General features: G+C 38.8%; 1 protein-coding gene across 5 annotated transcripts in view; it reads left to right on the top strand.

The window, feature by feature from the left end:
• IMMP1L (inner mitochondrial membrane peptidase subunit 1) overlaps positions 1-22,524 on the top strand; it is a 32,500-nt gene that overhangs the window by 2,462 nt on the left and 7,514 nt on the right. For 2 of the 5 annotated variants that reach the window (XM_032690369.1, XM_032690370.1), the window contains exons 2-4: positions 11,343-11,480; positions 12,254-12,342; positions 12,883-13,009. In XM_032690369.1, the coding sequence (XP_032546260.1) occupies positions 11,376-11,480; positions 12,254-12,342; positions 12,883-13,009 (321 nt within the window). In that variant the 5' untranslated portion in view covers positions 11,343-11,375. Of the gene's footprint in view, positions 1-5,488; positions 6,590-9,608; positions 9,682-11,342; positions 11,481-12,253; positions 12,343-12,882; positions 13,010-21,322; positions 21,451-21,884; positions 21,966-22,186; positions 22,230-22,524 lie in introns of those variants that run through there. The other 3 variants (XM_032690368.1, XR_004357530.1, XM_032690371.1) reach the window with 3 other exon arrangements.

The raw sequence follows: 22,524 nt of genomic DNA, 5'->3' as shown, positions 1-22,524 counted from the left end.
AGTCCTACTGATTTAGGAAGCAGGTGGAAATAAGCTATTTTTCAAATTTTTTTTTTTTTTTAATTTTAACAATTTAATACAATAAAGCTTTACAACTGAATATTTGCTTATAAAAATACTGCTTGCCACATCTGACTTTGCCTGTATTTCTTTTCAGACAAATAGAGAAGAAACTAATTTTATGAAGTTAATTTAAGTATTTTTAAGTCAATGGTGTTTCATTTTCAGGAATAATAATAGCCTTTTCACTCTCTCTGAATGATACTAAAAGTTTGCTTATATTCACATGTCCAGTTTCCAAAAGGTGAGTTTCCAGCCATTGCAGGAGATCCCTTTAGGATCTGCTGTCTGGCAGAAAGCAAAACCACAGAACATTACTATATAAAAAACCCCCTTATCCTGAAATGCACATTAGTGGGTAGAGAAGTCCTACTATTCCTGTCCTAGGGATGGAATGGAAATGCAGAGAAACTAAGGAACATGGAGGCTGTTTCAAATGATCAGGAAATGTCTTAGCAAGTTACTCCTTGTCAGGGAGATTTAAACATTTCTGTCTATATTGGGATGTAAAGCGTGGAATAATCAAATTCTCTTTCTCGCAGCTCACATGTCGTGTACCACACCTTTATGTCAATTTTAGCTGCAAATCCTGGCTGGGCTATGAAAAAGTCAAGCTCTGTTTTCATGTTCTTGTAAACTTGCTGATCCAATTCAGCTGCTTGCCTATGCAAAATGCAGACTCTAAAATGGATTAAGAGGATTTTGGGTGAAAATTCCCTAAGGGAAAAAAAACCAGAGGGAATACAATTGTGAGTGAGAGAGAAATCGGAACATTTGGGAAAAGGGTGTGCTTGGAATTTGATCTGCAGGTATGTTTGACATTTCTCTTCAAAAACTGTAACCTAGGGAGTTGGTGAAAGTCCCCAAAACAGCAGCACTTGGAGTTGCTGTAGATATTTTTGGTTGCTAAGAGGGAACACTCCTGTCATGGCCTCGCTCTGTTCTCCACGTGCAGCCCACATGGGTTGCCCTTGGAAACTCGTGGGACCTCCAGTTATTGCCCCCAGTGCTGTGTGTTTCCCAACAAGATGGTGTTACTGATGTATGTGTTTTATTGTCTTTGATTTCAGAGGGATGGTTTTGTTGGATTTTAACTGTGCCTTACAAGATTCAGTGTGTGCTCTTGTCCTTCTGTGGCAATGAACAAAATGCTGCTGGTTTTGGAATAAATCACATCAGCCCGTTTTGTTTCAAAACCTGTCTGCCTGACCAGTTCTCAGTAATGTTTTTCTGTTGGGTTTGTGTATGGGATAGAGAACTAAAAAACCACATCCTGTGGCAGTTCTGATTCATAATCTTATTAGTGTTTGCTGTTACCTCGCCGAGCTGCTCCTCTCATCACTTCTGGAATGTGACGGTATTAGACTGTACTGATTAAAGTTTTATAGTCACCAAATCTGATTAGCCCTTGAGTCACCTGACTAGGCTGGGTTTGCAGTCATGTGATCCAGTGCCCTGCTGAGCTCCTGCTGGGAGCTGAAACAAGGTAGTTTGCTTTTGAGATGTTCTTAAGTATCGAACAGCATGGGGCGTGGATTATGGCTGCAAAGAAGATGGCTTCATTTTCCTGATCTTTGAACTAGCCAGAATGGGATAAGTTTGAAAGTGCAGGATCTTCAGGCCATGAGCCAACAACTGGAAAGAATGTTTAATCCTGGAAGCTCTGACACCAAAAGACCTGGTTTTTTTTTCAGTATGAAAAAGCTTAAAGACTACTTATCCAGTCAGTCTGTGGAAAAAAAAAAAAAAAAAAGGATTAGTGGGAAGGTTTAAGGCTTACCAGTTGTATGATATTATATAAAATGCGATTTGATTTTATTCAGAAAGCCTCTGGATGTTACCAAATGCATCCTTGGGGGTTATACTGAACAACAACAAAAAAGAATTTAAACCTGTGTCAAATTTAAACAGCTCCTTTACAATAGAAGTAAATTAGGAGACTTGAGTTAAAGTAGTTAGTGCTGAAGACAGTAAATCATTTAAGAAGTTATTTAATGTTTCTGTAGCTTCAGATTATGAAATTGTACAGTATAATATTACTGAAACCTGCAGAACAGTAATCTTGAACATGAACTGTAAGTTTAGTGTACTGTTTTATTAAGCATCATACAGGTTAGTGCTGTATTTCATAGAGATTGTTTTCCTTGTGTTTATCATCCTTGGTGAGACCCACAAACGTGGAACCTCAAGCTTCCAGTATACTGGCCAAGTATTCTGGTCATTGTGGCTTCCATAGGTATTCCAGACAGGAATGCTAGCTTGATTATTCAGCTACTACCAGTGTAACTTCAGGTGGTGTTGGATCCTCTAACAAGCAGTTTGTCCCCTTTTCTTGCCCATCTTGGGTTTATGAACCACTCAGTCTTTAGTCTGATAGAGACATGCAGAGGAGCAGTGGTTGGATTGGACTGCAGTGGTTGGATTGGACTGCATTATGTGTGTTAGAAAGAGCTGGATATCCCTGGGGATAGGGATGAATTCCTGAGCCAGGCCAGGATGATGCTAGTTCTGGCTTTCCCAAGTGGGGATATTGGCCAGTGGCTTCAAAACTGTGTACAACCCTCAGGTTTCACTGAGGACAGAATCCTGCAGGGTCATTGGAACATTCAGACCTATCCAGTGGGCTTCCTTCTAGTTCCATGGCAGTGTGACCATCCACAGAGTGGGGGATGAACCAGGAGGTGCTGCAGTAAATAATCCTGTAGAGCTGTGGAACTCTGCCTGGGCTGAGCACAGAGACCAAAGCCTTGCTTGCCCTTCAGAAGATAGGACTAGAATGGCAAACAGGTCATTGAGAGGTAGATGAAGAAAAGGGTCATTTTGGCCTTTAAGTAGTTCAAGAATTAAAATTTAAGTTTTTCACTGGGAATTATAAAGTTGGGTAAAACATAGGCCAGCAATCTAATAAAACTCACTCTAAAGCCAGATTCACTACTGGCTACTTAAGGAAAGTCATATTGTTCCAAATTTGGAATAATATTGTGATGAAAAAAAGAGGAAAAAAGGGCAGAAACACTGAATATCTGGCTTTTTTTTGTAGCCAGGCTGTATTTTAGCAAACTGTCATTATTCTTTATCTCAGTACATTCAGCTTCTTACCCCTCCTATACTGAGCCTGCTACTCAGTAATGCATTGACTTTAGTGTTGACTAGAGTTAGCTTTTGCTAGCTCAGATATTATTAGTGCTGTGATCTTAGCTGGAAGTTTCTTTTATTGCTGAAACCTTTTTATTAGATGAATTCCTAAGAACATAAGGAAAGATTTGGTTATAGAAATGTGAATGTATTCTAAGAAGATGCTTGAGTTTCATGGCTGCTACCAATTTTTTCCCCCCAAGTTTGCATTTTGTCTGAGATTACGTAGGTAAGAGGAATAAAAATAAATCGGCATTTAAAGTTTTAGAAGCTGAAACAGATTGAGAGAAGCTTAAATATCATCAAGGTCCTAAAAATGACAATACTGTAACTGGTGACTGCAGAATAACTTACAGTACTGTGTTGTAAATGGACACACCTGAGGTTGTGGTGTCAGTCAGATTCACTGATTGTTTTGAGGTCCTGTCTTGGTTCTGTGTGAAAATAGTATTTATGTGTTATTTCATTGCAGTGGGAGAATAATTCATCTGAATTTTTAGTCTTAAGCCTTATTAGAACATGTGTATGTCTTCAGTAGCCATGTTTTCATTATTTCTGTGATTCAGAGCTGTGACTGTGTCCCTAGCAAAGAAAGAAAGGTAATTGAGCTTTTTTTTTTTTTTTACATTCCTTTTTGTATTTCTGAGCAAACTGTTGCACAGTCTCGGACCCTCATCTTTTCACCTTTTCTCTCTGTCAGCTGTGCTTCCATTGGTCCAAGAAGTGTGAAGTGTGTGTTTGATCCTGTTGTTCTCATGCTGTTGCCACAGTGATTTTGTAATAGAACTTCTGATATTTCTGACGTGAAAAACCTGAAAATCACCAACATTAAATTGTAGGAAGATCGTCAGTCTTCTCAGCATGCACAAAATATCTGTGGAAGGAGCTGTGTGACCAGTCACTGATTTTTTCCTTTTAGAAAAGCAGTGTATTATGGAAGGCAGGGCAAGCCAAATTCTGTGCTTTTGGAACAAACCCAAGTTAGTAAATTCAGATGAAATAACATCTGATCACTTATTAAAAACTTAAATACTTTTTAAGAGGGCAGTTCAGGGAGATACAATTTTAGTGAAGTTATACAGTGATTGTTTCTGTACTGTTTTTCTGTTCTACAAGTACTTGTGTCCTCATTTGAAATTTGAATTTGGGGTGGTTGTCTGTGGTAAAATAAGCCATAAAGGCCCTGCTTGGTGATGTGTTTGGGGTCGGTGACAGTGCAGTTTGTGGGGCTGGAGTGTGCTCAGTGCCTTGCAGGTTCTCTGCACCTCAGCATATAATTGGAGAAAGGCACCTCTACTTCTTTGATTCACTGAGTAGTCAGTTCTCTCACTTATTGTTGTGTCAGCTGTATCTTTTACTTTAAACCATCAAATTAAATAATAGTTTATGCCGGCTTTCTGTTTCAGTTCCTGCATTTAAAACCTGGAACTCAGATAAAAAGATAGGCTCGGAATAAATTCCGTATATTATTTATGAGCGGGGCGACACATTAGCATGGGGGTTCACAACAGATCATATCGCTTTTATTCCACCTTACAAGCTTAGCAGCACAAACAGAATAATCAACATATTATTTGGCTGTCATCTGCTGAACAGAAAGCAGAGATCACAAGGAGGTTTTCCCTAGCTGCAGTGCTGGCCTTTTTGTTCCAAGCCCCCATCTGGGAGGGCCATGGTGTGTTATCATATGGAACGCGGGGTTTGCTGTAATCTGCTTAGCTGCACTGCAGTTTGAATCTTTATTCCATGTTTGTGTAATTTATAATTTTAATGAGACCACGGCTCTTGTGGGCTTTGAAATATATTAAAAGCTCTTTTGTGCATATGCTTTTGTTCTTGCTTAATAGGCTCAGTGTATTTAAAACTGATGAATTTTTATTCATGGATTTGGATGTCTGGGGATTAACTTAGACTGAATATCATTGCACTCATCTATTGATGTTTGGAACTTTTTTTTATACTTGTATCTTGTAAGTGGAGAAGACCCTACAGAACTTGTGTTTTAAACCAGCTCAGAAATAACTAATAAAATTTTACTAAGCAGTGAGAAAAAGTCCTGATTACAGTTTATTTTTACTGCATAAACTCCCATGAAATACAGTTCTGCTCTGAATAAAAGTGCTTGAATCCACGTGCATGTGTGTATTTAGAACTTTGTAACTAAAAAGCACTCTGGGAAAGCCGTCAAAATTTTTGTAGAATAATAGCAGTGACAGGCACTTGATTTGCATTTTTCTTCTGTTCAGGTAACTTGAAAATTTAAATACTGAGCACACTTTTGTCTGACTGTGTTGCCTTTCTCCCGTTTTTTAACACTTTTATTAATGCAGAGTGTGCATAAGGTATTTCATTAGAAGGTGATGCTCATAGCTGGGAAGTATTGATGAACATACAGAAGGATTCTTCATTACTGTTTCGTTTTCTGACAGTGCTAAAACTACTCTTGTTTTCTGCTTTTATATTTCTCAAATATTTAATGGTTTGATTATAGTTTAATTATCTGTCAGGTTTGATTTACTGTTTAAGATCCCATACTGTGTGACTTCTGTGTTCATAAACCACTGTGGAGTCTTCTTCAGTGACGCCATTCTGTCTGAGACCAGCACTGGGGATAAGGTTGAGACAGTTGTGTTTCTTTCTGAACAGTCCTGCTGATGGTCTCCTGAAAGAGGCTGCTAGTTTGATGTGGAGGGGTTTTGGTTTTTTGGTTGTGGTGTTTCTGTTGGGTTTGGTGGTTTTTTACCAGTGAACAATCATCTGTGTGATGATAAAGTATTTTAAGTAAACAGCCTTTTTACTTGTCAGTGCATAGGGGAGTTACTTACCCCTCTTTTATTCACTATTCTGAATTCAAAATTACCTTCATGTTTCTTCAAGGTGTGTCAGCACTGGAAGGACGTGTGAGCCAAGGGCAACTTCAGGTTCTATAGGGCTGTAGATTTTAAGTGCCTAATGAGAAAACTGGACTTGTAATTCCTTGTCTTATTACACTGAATGAATTTTCAAAGTCTGCATGTGTGTGTCTCAAGAAATTGAAAATATTGAAATTTCAGATGAACACGTGTGGCTCAGAATAGAGTTATTTGACCCTTGTGACATAGGCATGGGATATTTTCTCAGTTACCAGGAGGGTGACTGTGGTGTCTGTCAAACCTTTGGTGTTTGTCCTAACTTTGACATCGTTGCAGAAAACTGTAAAGTGAATGTTTCAGCATCCCTGAGAGGCTCAGACCTGCCCACATATGACCACGCCTTGGCTCAGCTCTCTGGGTTTGTTGTTCAACAAAGATGGGTGTGTGGAGCTCCAGAGGAAGAGAGAAGCCCTGGAATGCATCTGGCCATTAACACAGTGTTTTGTACAGGTTGTGGGATTGTTAGGAGTTGCTTCCCCAAGGTAAATAGAACCAGTGAGAACTACTTGAGATCTGCTTTGAAAAATTGCTCCTTCTTACGTAGGCAGTGTCTAGTTATTTAACACCAGAGGATTGTGTTATGGGAATTTGTGTTTACAGGATTGAACTCCTTGTCAGCTTGAGATCAGTAGATGGAGGAGCACTTGTTGGAGACAAACTGTCAGTGCCTGGTAGAGATAATGTGTAAAAATAATCTCTTCCAGAGTATCAGCAAGCTTTTGCAGATTTGCCAGACTTAATCCAGTGTTTCTTCTAGAGTAAAGCAGCAGCTGGAAATACAAAGCAAGTTCTGTCTGATCTCCAGCATGGAAAGACCTTCTGAAAATTATTCCTTTTTTTTTTCCTTAGATATTTGAAATCCTCAGATTGTAATTAGAATATTGTATTTATTATGTGTCTGATATGGGAAGAATCCTGATAAACAAGATACACACCCTTGTCTATTCTAGCACATAGAGCATTAATTTCACGCAGAAGTTTTCAAATAGTAGTTTAATATAAACAACAGCTGAAGCATAAATATTTGGAAGGCCTAGTCAGGGTGCAGTTTTTTAGTTTGGTTTGGGTTTTTGCATTTTTTTAAAAGTGATAGTCTCAGAGTAACTCGGTGGGAAAGAGATGGTGCAAGTTACGGGATTGCCTTGTGGAGAGAAAGGTGCCTGGTAAGAAGTGGAGAATGTTAGGAGGAGAGTTTGTTACCTAAGGAAAAACTGATCAACTGTCACTAAATATTCAGTGAAATTCCAGAATCGGGAAGTGTTACATAAAGCAAATGTGACTGGCAGTTTTTTATGAAACTGAAAAATCCGTTTAGTATCAAGTCCAGTAATTTGTTTAATTCCACTTCCAGTGCCTGCAACTTCGATTTTCCTGTGTTTAAAAATTTGGCACCATATGTTAAACTGCCTTGCGCAATGCCATTGGTTTTCTGGAAATGATAAACCTGCTCATTGATTTCCTAATTTTATTATGTACACAGTTAATTGTAATCCAAGATTACAGCAAACAAGATGGTAATTTCTGGACAACCTACGTGCATTTCCCTCGGAGCGCGAGTGTTGCAGAAGCAGAGAGTACAAAGAGAATACCATTTGTGCTATCCTCACAGGAGCTGTCAATAAAAGATGTAATAGGGGATTTAGGAATCTGGAAATGGCCAACTAATTTATGTGAATCTATTTTATTTCAGCCAGAAAGCCCAAGCTCTGTTTCGTCTGCACTGCATATTGCAGAGCACAGGCCGTCTATAGAAAACCAGGCGGCTGCATATGGATAGTCCCTTGATATCATTCACTTGCTGTGTAATCTTATTATGCAAAGTTCTAATCTTCACCTAGAATGAATGCCTCTGGGTCAGAATATAGTCATATCAGGGTTTTTGAGGTCATGTTTTGTGATCCTTAGCTTATTCTTCTAAGTAGAGCTGGGATTTAAAGAGTATTCCCCAGACACTAGCAGAGATAGACGGCAAAACCTGCTGCCTTTTTGGAAGACAAGACCAACATGAGGTCCCTGGTAGGATTAAACTTGATTTGTAGCTGTAGGATTTTTTAACAGATGTATTATTGGACAGGGAATAGGGGGCCACCGGCACAGCGAAATTGGATCACGATTGGCATTCTCAGGGAGTCCGCTGGCTGCTAAAACAGCAGCTGCATGTGGATTTGACTTCTTTCAGGTGAAGCGACTTCCAGTCATTTGGAAAGGATGGGATGAAAAGGAACCTTGGTGATAATTTTGATGTCTGCAAGATTTAGTACCAATGTAATGGGATTATCGGTAACACCTTCACTGCAGAAAAAGCCACCTGGCGCTATAACTGGCAGCGACTGAGAACTAATCCTTTCCCATCTCTTGGATGTCATTCATGAGGCTCAAAGTGATTTCTGCCCTGCTAGCTGTGATTAATTTTATAAACAAACAAACAAAAAAAAAATCAAATGATGAAAGCACAGGCTCTGGAAGGAAAAGGGAACAGAAGATAATAGTAATTACGTTTTGCATTTTATTTGCTGCGGGGGATAAACTATACTGTTCTTCTAAAATAACCAAATTGTGTCCTCTGTGATAAATATGGATGTAACCTTTTTTAATCAGTGTCTATGTTCAGCATAAAACCAGTGTCTATTCCAGTATAAATTTTTCAGCTACCTGCTATACTATAGTAGGTAGTACCTGGAAGTAATTACAGTAGGTTTTAGGCCACTAGTTCTGTGATAAGGATGTTTATCCAACCGATCCATTAAGTTTTCAAGGGGCCTGTGACTTAAATAATTTGTTTTATTGTGCTTAATGGTCTTATGCTCGATCTAGTGGAGTTGCCTGCTGATGGCACTTTGTGTTAAAACTATGATGTGGAAAAACGTTCAGCTGTTTACCCTCTTGTGATCAACAGTATGGTATTGTTTTAAAAATATACTGATACAAAGTTTGCAGAGGAAACAATTATATTTTACTGATGCTTAAGATAATTTTTTTTGTATTTTTTTTTTTTTAATAAACTAGTTTTTTCTGGTGTGTTTTTTTTTTTTACTAGGCTTGCTCTTCCTGCAACAATAACTTGAAGTCATTACTTAAAATGACAGGGAAGCTTTCAGGTTTGTAGTTATTCCGTGGAATGATGTCTAAAGATGAACCTTAACATTAAAAACACCCTCCCATCCTCTGAAGTTACCTTGTTAGGGTCAGACTGTGTATAATCTGTGTATATATATGTGCCTCAATTTGAAATTCACTTTCTTGAGTGGTAAACAAAAGCTAAGAATTTTTTTCATTATTATGAAATCTGATAAGCCTGAACATTTTAAAAAAAAAAATCCTTTGTACCACATTTACAAACTGTGGCTGGTGAACTCCATGTCTCAGGAGTTAAGAATTTATTTTAAGAGGAATGGGAACAAAATTTGAGAGCTCTTCACTCATGTTCTATCCTTGCTGTTGGTTTTTTACTGTGACAGCTCTTGCAGTAGGCAAAACTCACTCTGAACCCTGTGTTTCCTTGAGCAGCTTATAAATCTATGGCTCCTCATGCAGAGCTGCTCAGAGACATCCCAGAGAAACACGTGTGTTCAAGGTAACTATCCAGAAGTTTGTGTCATCCAAAATCTAGAAGGAATCAGTCTGAAACTCATTTTTTGAGACGTGTAGCAGTTGTTTGTAGTTTCACAAGGAAAATATTGTAGTTACAGCCTGACAGCTGTTGGCACGAGAGGTTTACATGTTCTCTGGATGAGTGTGCTCACTGCTCATTTGTCACAATTTGATCTGCACACTCTGGGCATTGTAGTGCTTGGTTTATACAATTCATGTTTACCTGTGACATCCACAGGTGCCTGAACTCTGTACTGTCTTAATATATGAGGTTTCTGAGTAGCATGGAGCGAAAATACAGGCTGGTTGTGCAGTATTTTTCTGTCTGAACTGAGCAGCAGTGTGAGGCTGCCTTTCTAGCAGGTACTGTTGAGAAGTATTGATGATGGGCTTCTCTCAAAGCATAGTTGTGGTCATAAATTCACACTTGTGCAACTCAAATTCATCTGCTGTCACTCAGCCTTCCTTTTCTCACCTGTAACACGTTTCTAGTAAGAGTTGTGCAAATAAAGCTGTGCACTTTTAAATTGCTGTCTTTAGTTAGTGAAACATCATGAAACATAGAAGGGGATGTCTTTACTTCATTATTAAATGGAACATATTGTACAAACACAGCATTTTTCTCTTTCTTTTTTACTTTTCAACATACTCTATTGGCTTAGCAAACTATGTTGACTCAGTAAATCATGGAAATCTTGCAGTGGTTTTAATTCATGGTAAGGCAATACCGAGTTTAGGGGGGGCATGTTTCTTGCAGAATGTAAAACTTGCTTCAATTGCTTCACTATGTCTGTTTTCTACTTCCTTAAGATACATATATGTAACTATCCTAACAGTTTGGGCTAAGGAAACATTTTAATTAAATTAGCATTGCAGGAATAGGATCTCCTAATCAGAGTTGGACTTGAATGTTTGGGGGAGGGGGTCAGAAGATATTTGCAGTCTAATGTGCTGCAGAACTTATGCCATGGTACCATAGCTAAGAACAAAAAGACCTAATGCCTTATTTTTATATGCAACTATTTTGGTAATGTAGTCAAAGGAAAGCTCTGCTTCACCTCCAGAACTCCAGAACTATCAGATATCCTAACTTTTCCTGTGATAGCCTTACTTAGGCAAGCCATTCAGGACTCCCTTTTTCTTATTTTGTCTAGTTCTTCAAGCCCTTTTTCATTTGCTTGGTCGCCAGGTTGCTTTTAAAGTTTTTGTTGACTATTTGATTGCTCCAGTTTTCTGTGAAAGTAATTTCAGTTGTTTGAATCGCTTCAGATGGTTTGGTGCTGCTTTATTTTGCCATTAAGTTTTAAACGCTGGTGCTTTAAGGAAAACAGCAATCCAAGTTTCCCTGTCTTCACATGATTAAAACAACTCCATCAGGTGTTATTAAATAAAATAACTGCATCTGAGTGACAGTGTACTCAGCTGAATGTGACAAGCTGGTGAGAGGGGTCTGCGTGGTAAATGAAAAACTTCACGATGGCTTTTGAGTTTCAGCTGTATTCATCTCTTCACATATATCTGATTATCTGCTAGTTTTGTCACACTGCTTTTTTTTTTTAATACTGATGTTGGATGCATAAGATAGGTTTGTAAATGTCAGATTGCTTGTTCCCAGGTGAGTGACGTTCTTCTCTTTCCCTGCAGGCCGGAGCCAGCTGAGCGACGGGACACTGTAGGATGCTCCGCGATGTCCTAGGGAAAACCTGCCGGTTTCTGGGATACACTGTGCAGTATGGCTGCATAGCACACTGTGCCTTTGAGTACCTTGGGGGAATTGTTGTGGTAACTTTTCATTTTCCTGACATTTTAAAGAAGATGAAACTGTAATATTGAAATTGTCCTATGTGATCGTGTCAGTATTTCAAATTTATCGATTTTTTTTTGAACCGTTTTCAGAGCACGATTAGTAAATGCCTATTTTTTGGGGGGCAGACCTTTATGAAAGTTATTTCTACTTTGGGCATTCGTATTTTTTGATGCCTTATTGCTTGAGACATCACTGAAGGAAATGGGAAACTATCATTAAGCATTTTGCAGAGAGTACATCCTGTGAGAAAGACTGCAGTCACCAATAGGAAATGCTCTTGTTTCCAACTCTGGCCAAATTTCTGGCTGTTTTATGCTCCTTCCCTTTCTTTTCCAGCAGATACTCCTGCTGGTCGTGTGGGAGTGTGGCTGTGAGCTGCTCTTGCAGCTTCTGTGATGATTCTGTTTTACAGAGGCTGAAGAAAGGGGTAACGTGGCAGAGCTTCGAGCGCTGCTCCTCGTAATTTCTTAGAGATTTAGGTGCTGAAATGAGTCCATAGGGACCCATAGCACCCAGCACAGTTGAGGACCAACCCCAAGCAAATCTGGAGCTGCAACACAGTTAGAGGTGCTCTGGAGGCTGTGCTCAGCTTTTAAATGTATCATGTCCCTTGGAGGATCTCAATTTTTAGTTGTTCTCTACATTATCTTTTCTGACGTATTAGCGAATAAATTAAATATTAAAGTATTTCAGATAAAAATAATTTGAATTAGTAATTTTTTTTTTCTCATTTGTTTTTAATTTTCAGTGTTCTGGACCTTCAATGGAACCAACCATTCAAAATTCTGATGTTGTGTTTTCGGAGAACCTGAGCCGCCACTTTTATTGCATCCGAAAGTACGCTCCTGGATTTTCCATCCCCTTTGCCAGAGCTTGCCAATAACCACATTCCACCTGTCCTTTATTTTTCCTATATTTTTCTGCTTCTAAATTGTAACTTTGCCTTGTGTTTGATGGAGGGTTAAAGTTATCAGCACATACAGCCCATCAAACAACTTGTCAGAATTTAGGATAAAATCTACGTCACTTTTACAGCTTTGTCCAAAAAATGGAGAAAATCCTTTTTCCCCCCACTAAAGCGATTCTATTGTGTGGCTGTAACTTCTCCTCTAAGCATTTTTGCCTCACTTGAAAAGCAAGCTCTAGGTATTACTGTCCTTAGGTTGTAGTCTTAAATGTTTCATAAATGATCTAAATAACACAAAGAACTCTGTGTAAAATGACACCCTGAGTAAAACCGAAGAGACCAAAATTGTAGACAGGAATTTTAAGCAGAAGGGAACATATCTGTGTGGATATTTTTGGTGTATACTCTTGTACACAGCCAAACAGTTTGTGCTTAGAGTTCTTCTGTTTGTTTCTGTTTTTTCATCTCAGAGGAGATATTGTAATTGTGAAAAGCCCAAGTGACCCCAAATCAAATATCTGTAAAAGAGTAATTGGCTTGGAAGGGGATAAAGTCTGCACAAGCAACCCTTCAGATTTCCTTAAGAGTCACAGCTATGTAAGTATTAGAGTTTCTTGCTTTGTAAATTAATGATTACTTAAGTAGGCCTGCTAGTCTGTAAAGGATTTGCAATATTTGAGTATCATCGTAAATCATAAATTATGACATTCGTAAATTATTATTTCTTCTTGTATATGTACAGTAAAATGCTGTAATTTTAAACTCTGTGTATGGCAAACTGTCTTTCTCAGTGCCTTTTGTCTCTGTAGGAAGTGTGGGCAGATAATATTTTTGCTCTGCCCTTTGCTTAGGTCTTCTTCCCTGGAAGAATACTCTGAAATTCTCTGCATAAAGTGCAGTACAGGTGGCAGACTCCAAGGCTTGTTCTTCAGGCAAAACTGTTCATGTATTTTAAATGCTAAGAAGTGATTATTTGCCTCTGCAATAGCTTTGAGATTTTTTCAAAATTACACTTTAGTGTATGTCTCTATATTTCAATATTTCAATGTAATAATATTTTAATTTTCCTGAGTATGGTTGGAAAAGCAGTAGCTTTCCTAATTTGTCCAAAAAGCCAGGTAACAAGATGAAATGAGAGAGGGAAAATAACCTTAACACTCACTTGTCCTTCTGCAGATATACTTCACAGAAGCTTGGAAAGATCTGTGACAGAAATGTTTTCAGCAACTTCTTTTTAGGCTGTCATTAGAAAAATTCTCAGGAATCATGATCACAGACAAATGGGATCCCTTTAAAAAGAGTTTTTCTTGTCCCCAAAGCGTGTTTGACCATTACCTCTGTTCAGCACCTTGTGGAGCCAGCAGATGTTCACAGGTGTTCTGAATCTTAAAAAAAAGATATGATGTTGCCCTTTCATCCACTTCATCCTTATGATCAGAAGGGGAGGACAGAACTTTTAGTTTTTCCGTAAATCAAATTGTGTTAACTGTTTAGCCAAGGAAAAAATCTACAAAAAACCCCAAAGACACCAACCCAGCTTTCTTACCAAGCTGAAGAAATTCTCTGGCTCTGATGGAACTAGTCATTGCCATGAAATTGGAATTTCCCAGAGCAGACCAACCTAAAATGGAAACCTGGATTCTGTGTACACTGACAGAAGACACAAACTGAGTTTCTCTGAGCATCTTGTTCCTCACTTGTCTTAGTCTTGAAAAGGAAGTTCAGGAAAGATTGGTACTTAACAGGATGTCAGCTTTTCTGGAAACCCTGAAGTAACCAAAGGAATACCCAGCAGAACAATTTCTGCCCTAGGTGCAAGATTCCTTGTCTCCAGTTTTAAGCCATCATGTGGGGAGAAGGAGTGGATGGGGAATGCTGAGTCCATTTCCTGTTTTCATCCAGGCTAATGTATGGAAATAGAACAGAGCTTTTGTAATTCTTACATCATAAATTGTATCTAGGGGGAGAAAGGATCTAAATGGAAATGCTTTCGTTGTTGCTGCGTATCTGTTTTCCTCCTGTGTTTAGTGGTTGAAAAGGTAGATCTTTCCATCTGTTCAGGACATGCTTCCTTTACAGAAGAGCATATTCTCAACATAGATATCTGCACTTTATGTTCATAGCTGAGGCTGAATTATTCACTAATTGTTCTTGATGGGGAGGGGGAAATGATACGTGTCTGTGTTTAGGCAATTACCTAATCACATTCCTTATTTCAGTGAATCACTGTGCTGTGCACTTTGAATTCAAACACAAAATTCCTCAAAGCAATAGTAGCAGCAGATGCACAGAGAGCTGGCTGTTTGTTTTGTTGATACTTGCCTGAGTTGGGTTTTTGAAAAAAAGATTGCCCAAACTGAGGAGAGGCCTCAGCTAGGATTCCAAATGGCCAGGAGTGCTGCCTGGGAGGTCTGTCTGCCAGGGAAAGGTACCACTGCAGGCACTCCTGAAGTGAGGAAAGCCTAGGAAGTGTTGTGAGTTTTCTTGTTCATATTTGGCTACTAACTGCTTTTTTTTCAAATGAGAAATCTCCCAAGTGGGGTGTGAATGCTGTGACTCCAAAGTGTGTAAGGTCAGAGGATTCCTTGTTTTTATTACTGTGAACTGCTCAGCTTTCCTTGACTACTTGTGTCCCATTTTGGGGAGGGGTAGTGAATAGTTACTGTCATGTTTGCAGACTTATTCCAGTAAATATGAAGCATCAGGTGCCAGAAATATTACCAACTTAGGCAGCTCAAGCCTCTGCCTCATTCTGTGCTGGTGTTTGGTTAGGTTTTGGGGTTTTTGCTGCTGGTTAGGTTTTATGAGTTAGCCAGTTACTGGAGATGGCAGAATAATGGCAGTATGATGTAAATGCAGCTGAGGGTGAAATTACCTCTAAGCAGCTGCTTCTCTTGCCTCCCTGAAAGGAGAATCCTTACAGTCATGTTAGCAAGAATTGTGCTTAGTCTGTACTGTCAGCATTAGTGTTGGCATGTTTTACAGATTTTAAGTTAGGGATGCTTGTGCTTAGAAGCACTGTCATGCACAATTCTTATTTTGAAGCCTAAGAGGATGCCAAAATCAGACCTACATCCAATCCTGGTTCATTCATGGATATACTTCTCAGCATGCCTTGTATGTGATAAAGGTAATACAGATACAAGAGCAGAGAACTGTTTACAACTTGCTCTCTGTAAAATTACATGGTTGAGATACTTTTTTGCTGCAAACAACCTGTAGATTAAAGAAAAAAAAAAAACCAACCTAACACAACAAACCAACCTTCCAGGCTATAATGGCTAAAAATGAAACAAACAAAAAAACCATACATAAGTTGAATAAGTTGTTCTGAAAAGTGGTATTTCAGTTGAGTAGAAATGCAGTATAGCAGTGGCAATGATGTGAAAGTCTTTACAGTGGTAGAAAAAATACTTTTGCTTCTATACTTAACTGAAGCTGTTATTTTTGTCAGAGTGCACTAAGTGTAAAGCTGTACCAAAAAGCTGTCTTGGACAGAGTTGTTGGATTACAAGATGATGGAACTAATCCCACATATAAAACTGATTGGTATAAATTAACCATGTGCTTAAATTACAATTTAAGTACATAAGAAATGTCTTTTCTTTGGACTCCTCATGGTACGTGATGCTTCATATGCTAGAGGTTGCAGTTTGGCTGTAGAATAATAATGGGGGAAATCTTTCTGGTTTTGTGAAAAGTATAATGAAATTCCTTTCCTGAATAAGCTGCTATAGCATTACAAAGTTAGGAAAATATACTTGTCGTTTTTGTTGATATCTGGTTTGGAGTGTGAGCATTAAGCTGGCAGCTTTGCTGGGCTCTTTTGGTTTTTATAAACATTTATAAATAGAGGTAAGTGTATTTGCTGTAATAAACATTTAAGAATGCCTAATGTATTTTTAGTGTATCAGAAGCAATGATACCAAAGAATGATACCAAGCAATGAACCTAAAAGTTAAAAAGGTAAACAACTCATTTTTAGGAATGTGGTATTCAGACCTAGTTTCAATTATTACAAAATATCTTCACTGATTTATTAATTTAACCATAAGAACTAAATAATAAGGATTAATAAGGAAATTAATACAGGAAACCCCTGAAATGGTCTTAAAAAAAAACCCAAAACCAACAGCTGAAAGGTTATTTTTCATATTTAGCCTTCTATTTCCTGTTTTGAGAAGTCTTAATACAGATCCAGGTTTATAATTCAGACGGAGTATCCTATTCTTATATTTGAATTTGTTTTAATGCCATTTGCTTTAGCTTTAATTTCTTCAGTGCCATATGTTCTTGTGCTGCAGCTCCTATTTACAAGCTGAAAAAGTGAGGGGGAAGCCATCAGATTAAAACAGCTTGTGTGTCATAAACCACCAATATGCTGAGCCTTTGTGTCACTTAAACAAAAGTAGTCCCTAATAATGTCACTTAATAGAGCCGGAGTCTGTAAATAAGGAACTGCCTTTTGCAAGTCCTGGTGATAAAAAGCTGCCATACAAATCCATATCTCAGCAACCCTGTGCTGGTGATCAATCACAGCTCAGCACTAATGCTGGGAGTGGGGCTGAGAGGGGGAGTGTGTTTACCTTGTGCTAAAATGAGGTTCATTGCGGAGATGGCATCCCTGCATCCTGGGGTGTGCTCCAGAGCTAACAGCCTGCCCAAGATAATGCATCTCCCTGTGTTTGCACATCACACAAGTGGTCTTGCAACAGCACTATTAACTCTTAAAACAGTCCTTGTCACATGCAGTAAGAATATTATGTGGGTACTAAGAATAACACAGTGCAAACACCACACTATCATAATCACTAGACAGTTCTACAGGTTTGGGTACACCGAGTAAGACACTGAAAAGTGGTTTGATGTTTCAGGGCACTCAGTGCCATTGATAGTCTCTTTAAAATAGCCCGAATAGCAATTAAAAATAAACTTATCAAAACTCTAGTTCTTTTTTCCTTTGTTCTGAGTATCTTAATAGCTCAGTTACACGCGTGGTTTAGTACATCAATAAGGTAAGTTGTAATTGTTGCTGACCAGGAGAAAGAGTAAGAAATTTCCTTTCTCCTTCTCCTTAGTTCTAGTGTTCCAGAGGCCTGAGAGAAAGTTATGCCATAGTTTTAACCAGTGGCTGTGCTAAATGTCTAGTGGGAGAGGAGAACCGATTTGCAATATTTGTTTGATTTGCAAATCTGTTCAGTTTGCAGATCACTCCATGTCCCAGTACAGAGAGTTCGTGGCTCAAGCTGATCTTGAAATTTCTGAGCAGTAATTAAAGATCGAAACTCTGATTTGTCAAAACTAAATTATTGAAGGGAAAAGAAACACAAAGAATTTTATTTTATCAACCTACTTCCCAACATTTCCAGGGTTTCTTCTGCTCGAGTGGATTGGTCTTTGCGCCTTTGCAGTTTTGGTTTTGATATTTCAAGAACGTACGAGTAGCGGGACTTGACAGGACAGCTCTGGTGCTGTTCAGCAGAGCTCAGCCAGGTCTCTGTGGGGTCAGGGAGGAGGGCAGTGTCTGCACCATGGCTTGGGCACAGGGCAGCAGAGAGAGGCTCCTCAGTGAGTGAGCCCCCACCGAGGTCTCTCACATCCTTCTCCAACAGCTCTTTCTCCCCCACCGTTTGAACCAAGAGGAGGCAGCTGCACTATCAGCTGGTCTTGAGTGCAGGCCAACTGCAGCTCTGCCACTGCCCCGCTGCTCCTGTGCAGCCAGTTCATCCCTGAAGGAAAACCTTAGAGAAACCTCCTCCGTGATTTTGAGGGAAAATTGTTCCAGGGTGACCAATTTCTGCATTTATAGCACTAGATGTTTTTGCTGTGTGGAAATGCGGAATACAGATCTGTGCTGGTCAGATCAGTTTGAACCTTCAGGATTTCATGATGCTGTCATTCCTCTGCTCAGAGCTCAGTAATCACTTTTTGGGAGCTGCTCAGGATGATCAAACCAACTATTCAAGCAGTGAAGCTTCTGAGCACAAGTTTTGGGGTGACTGTCCCAGCTGTGCAGCAGAGATTCAGGTCCCTGCTCAGGAGCTGGCAGACGGTACCTTTAAGATTCCTTCCCCCTGCTCATGGGATTTGTGAGCCATTGTTGCCTCTGGGCTGAATTGCAGATCCCTGTGTGAGGAGTGGCTTTGCCCAGGCCATGCCAGCAATGGTGGTGGGTTCTGTGTTTTAACCAGTGACTTCCAGTTGGGGTTTGAACCCACAGGTGGGGTTTGTTTTTTTTTTTTTGTTCTCAAACCTATACTTTTGGATGACCCTGTTAACATCATCTGGTTTCTGGAGAAGAAAAGAATCAAATCCTTCTTAATTATTGCTGTGAGAAAGGTCTGTGCAAACTGCTAAGTAATCTTTGCTGGATTTGTAATCAATATTTTCTTCTAAAATACTGATCTGCTGTAAATCTAGAAAGCTAATTAGTGATGAATCACTGCCATGTTCTGAATTTTTTTTAGGAGTTCCTAAATGTAGCTAGATTTGGGTTTGAAAGTTTTGACCTATGAACATGAACAAGTCAGTTTGAATTTTAACTGATAATAGTTTTAGAAAAGGAAAGATGACTAATAATTTCAATTTAGAGTTGCAGCTAGAGATTTTAAAAATCAGATGTATAGCTTTTCAGGCTGATTCAGATCTGTGTGTTTAACAGTGTGATCTAGATCATGTGAGAATATTTATGGAAGTAAAGTAATCAAAGCATGTGAGTGCTTGAATTATTATTATTTGGAAACTTTTGCAACAGATAAAAAGTGGTACTGAGAGAAATCAGATATTTTTCTCATTTGACTGGCATAGATAGTTCTGATGTGAAAATTCTGTGGCCTTTCCTATTAAGCAGTGACTGCAGTGATCAAACCTTTTAAGTTCCAAGTAGCTCAGGAACAGCAGTAGCTATTTGTACATTACACAAAATTAAGAAGGAGCAACAGTGGTTAAAAACCAACCATTCAAATAACCAGTGAATGCTTTGGCAGGTTACTGTAACAGCTTCCCCAAATTTTTGTTACAGAACAACACTCAGCTGGTGTGCTTGCATGGTAGAGGAAAATGTCTTATAAATTCAAGTCTAAGTGGATATCCCTTAGTTCCCTTGTAGCTTATGGGTTAGGATGAAAGGTTATGTGGTTTTAATATTGGTTAATAAGTAATTTCAAAACTGGCAAGATAGACAAGTCTTTATATATTTTTTAATAAATCTTCTTTTAAAATAATGACAATACAGAGAATGAATTTGTAAATATTTAATCACAGCGAATTCAATCTCTATATAAAAACCCATTAGTGTTTCATTGTCATCCTAATTTCTTCTTTTTAATGTGAGTATTTAAACAAACTGGGCCAAGTACACTATGTCTTATTCATAAGCAGCTTAAACTGTCCAGTAGTAAAAGAAAAATGCTAAACTTTTTGGAAGTACCTATGAATTTAAGGTCAATTCATTCTGTTCCATCCTTTTAAGAATTATTAAATTCCAGGTATTTCAGCCTTTAAGTGATACACAGAAGATGTTGATTTAACATCTGTTTAAGTTCCAGTATGGTTGCTGCAATGTCACAGCTTTTTCAGCACAAAAAAGTAAATCTAAATGCTTGTGCTGATTTTGAAAATATTGAGCTAATTAATGTTGCTGGTTTTTGTACAGATGGCAGCCTTAATATGAACAACATTTATGATAAGCCTACAGAAACAGTGCCTAGAGCAACTGGATCATTAAAAAAAGGATTTGTTAAGCATTATTCAGTCTTGGTGCTGAATTAATAAATAAAGGATTAAGGAATAGTTATGTGAGACTTTAAGTATAGAGCGATAAAACAAACTCCCGCATTTCTATGGTGTATATTTTATCCTAACTAGATGCAATTTACTTAAATAAGGCAATTTAATCAGTATTTAGTAAATTTGTCATTCGATATTGTCGAATCTTTCATCATATTTCACTTTAATCAAGAAAGGTAACACCTGTGGTTTATTCACAAAAGCTTCTTTTGTTCAGTGAACACCCGCAGGCCATGAAGCAATTACATTTGTTGCTTGTACCAAAGGAGGAGGCACTTAAATAGACCTTAGTAGGGATAGATGAGAACTTGCAGACTTTATTCTTTTGTCCAGCACTGAGCTTAGTTCTTATCGTAGCTCAAGAAGGAAGCCTCTGAACTGAAAAGAAAAGATGGCAATGATTTAAAAGTTCTTCTTAAGTTTGAAACTTTGATATTGCTGGAGGTGATGTGAATACCTGTGACCTTAGGGAAGTTCAGACTTCGTCTGCTCCCAGCTGACTGGACGTGCTGATGTGCCTTGAGATTGCAACAGATTTCATGTTTATACGTCCCCAAAAATCACAAACAAAAACTGCACCAAAACAAAAAACCCCAAACCACAGAAGCCTGTCTTCGTTTAGTTGGGTTTGGGGGTATTTTTGAGGCAGATAATTTAATCTGTTAATTTTGTTTGCGGTATATTAGTTTTCTAGTATGCCAGTTAATGCAGCACAGGGTTCTCATCTTTTGGTTTTGAAGACAGTGAGAGTAGTCAAAGAAAAAAGTTTGGTGTCATGAAAAGCTACCAGAAGAGTGTAATTATTTGGTGATTCCCCTTCCCCATTTCATTAATGTTTTATGCTTTAAGTGTGCATCAAATACCTGCCCTGTACTTCAGTCTTGCCACTTTAACTGCGCCACTGAGTAAATTCCAACAGCTCTGCAAATTTAGCCAGTTTGTCACAGGGAAAGATGTTTATTTATCTGAGGTGAAAGGTGTTTATCTGAAGCTGCTGCTTCAAGCTCAGTTGTTCTCAGGGATAGTCTTGCTCTCCTGGTCTGTCTGCTCCTGTGCTGGAGCCTGGGAAGGGAGAAGGGGAGAGTCGTGTCTGATGGTGTCTTTTATTCCCACACGTATAAGCTGCCCCGCAGACAACCGGTTCTGCCTGAGAACTGCTGCTCCTTGGAAATAAATCCTCGGATAATCTGCACAAAACCAGAGGCACAGGGGTTGCTCAGGCAAAGGGAGGAGTCTGCAGACAATCAGAGGTAGCTTTTTGCATGAACCTGCCCTGCTGAGGACTTGCTGGTTCTGCATGTGACCCACTGCTCTTGTGAGAATTCAGTTGTTGGGCTCGTGAGACTTTCACGTCTTAGTTCTGGCCTGTCTGTGGGGGAGAACAGAAACATTTCCTAGCCCAAGTTAATGCTTTTCCCATTTGTCACTGTGTTTTTGTATCCACAGTCCCTCTGTGTGCAGTAGTGGCAACTGTGCTTTCAGTTGTACTCCTTGGATACAAATAATTTTGTCCATGTCCTGTAGATACCAAAATGCAAGGCTGTGAATTGTCACACGAGTGGCTTTCCCTTTACCTTGGGTTTTTGGCAGCAGCAGCCTATTGGTGTGTAATTAATATACTCTTACTAAAAATACAGGTTTTCAACAGTTCATTTTTTTCTTTGGTTAATGTATCTTGTTCCAGCTAGGCTTGCACAGCTTTGCAGTGTTTTAGATTGGGTCCTGATTCTGCAAACGTTGATACTCAAACTGAACTTTATTCCATGTGAGTAATCCCACTGAGATCAGTGATGTGGTGTAGAAATGGCATGGGGCATAAAGCCTTAAAGGATTCTGGCTTTAGTCTTTATTTCAGAGGGGTTTAAACAACTTTTGTTTGATTTTTTTTTTTTTTTTTTTTTAAATTGTTATGGTCTGTCACTGGTATTTGGTTTTACATTTTCTAGTAATTCTTGTGATTTTTTTTCTTGCTTTTCTTAATTCCAGGTTGTAGTGAAGTGCTTAGATGGTGGACAGACACCACACAGAGGTATTACAGTGCATTATCTCTAGATGGATCATACATTGTGACAGTGCCCTGAACGACAAATTTGGAGGTATGGGGGCCTGTCATACCTTCCACGGAGAAAAAGTTACCTTAAGTGGTGAATTTCAGGATGTAGGAAGATACTTTACTGCAAATGTTCTACCTGGAATGCAAACTGTGAACATCTTGTGTAGACAAGTAATTATTCCTAGTGTTGGAAGTAGTGTTCTGCCATTGCTGGCAAAAGCAATTTATTGTATTTTTCATACTTTTGGAGCACGGCAGAAAAATGGGAAGT

The sequence above is a fragment of the Chiroxiphia lanceolata genome, chromosome 6, assembly GCF_009829145.1.
Source record: "Chiroxiphia lanceolata isolate bChiLan1 chromosome 6, bChiLan1.pri, whole genome shotgun sequence".
NCBI classification, from domain to species: domain Eukaryota; kingdom Metazoa; phylum Chordata; class Aves; order Passeriformes; family Pipridae; genus Chiroxiphia; species Chiroxiphia lanceolata.
This window is presented reverse-complemented; position numbering and strand designations above follow the sequence as displayed.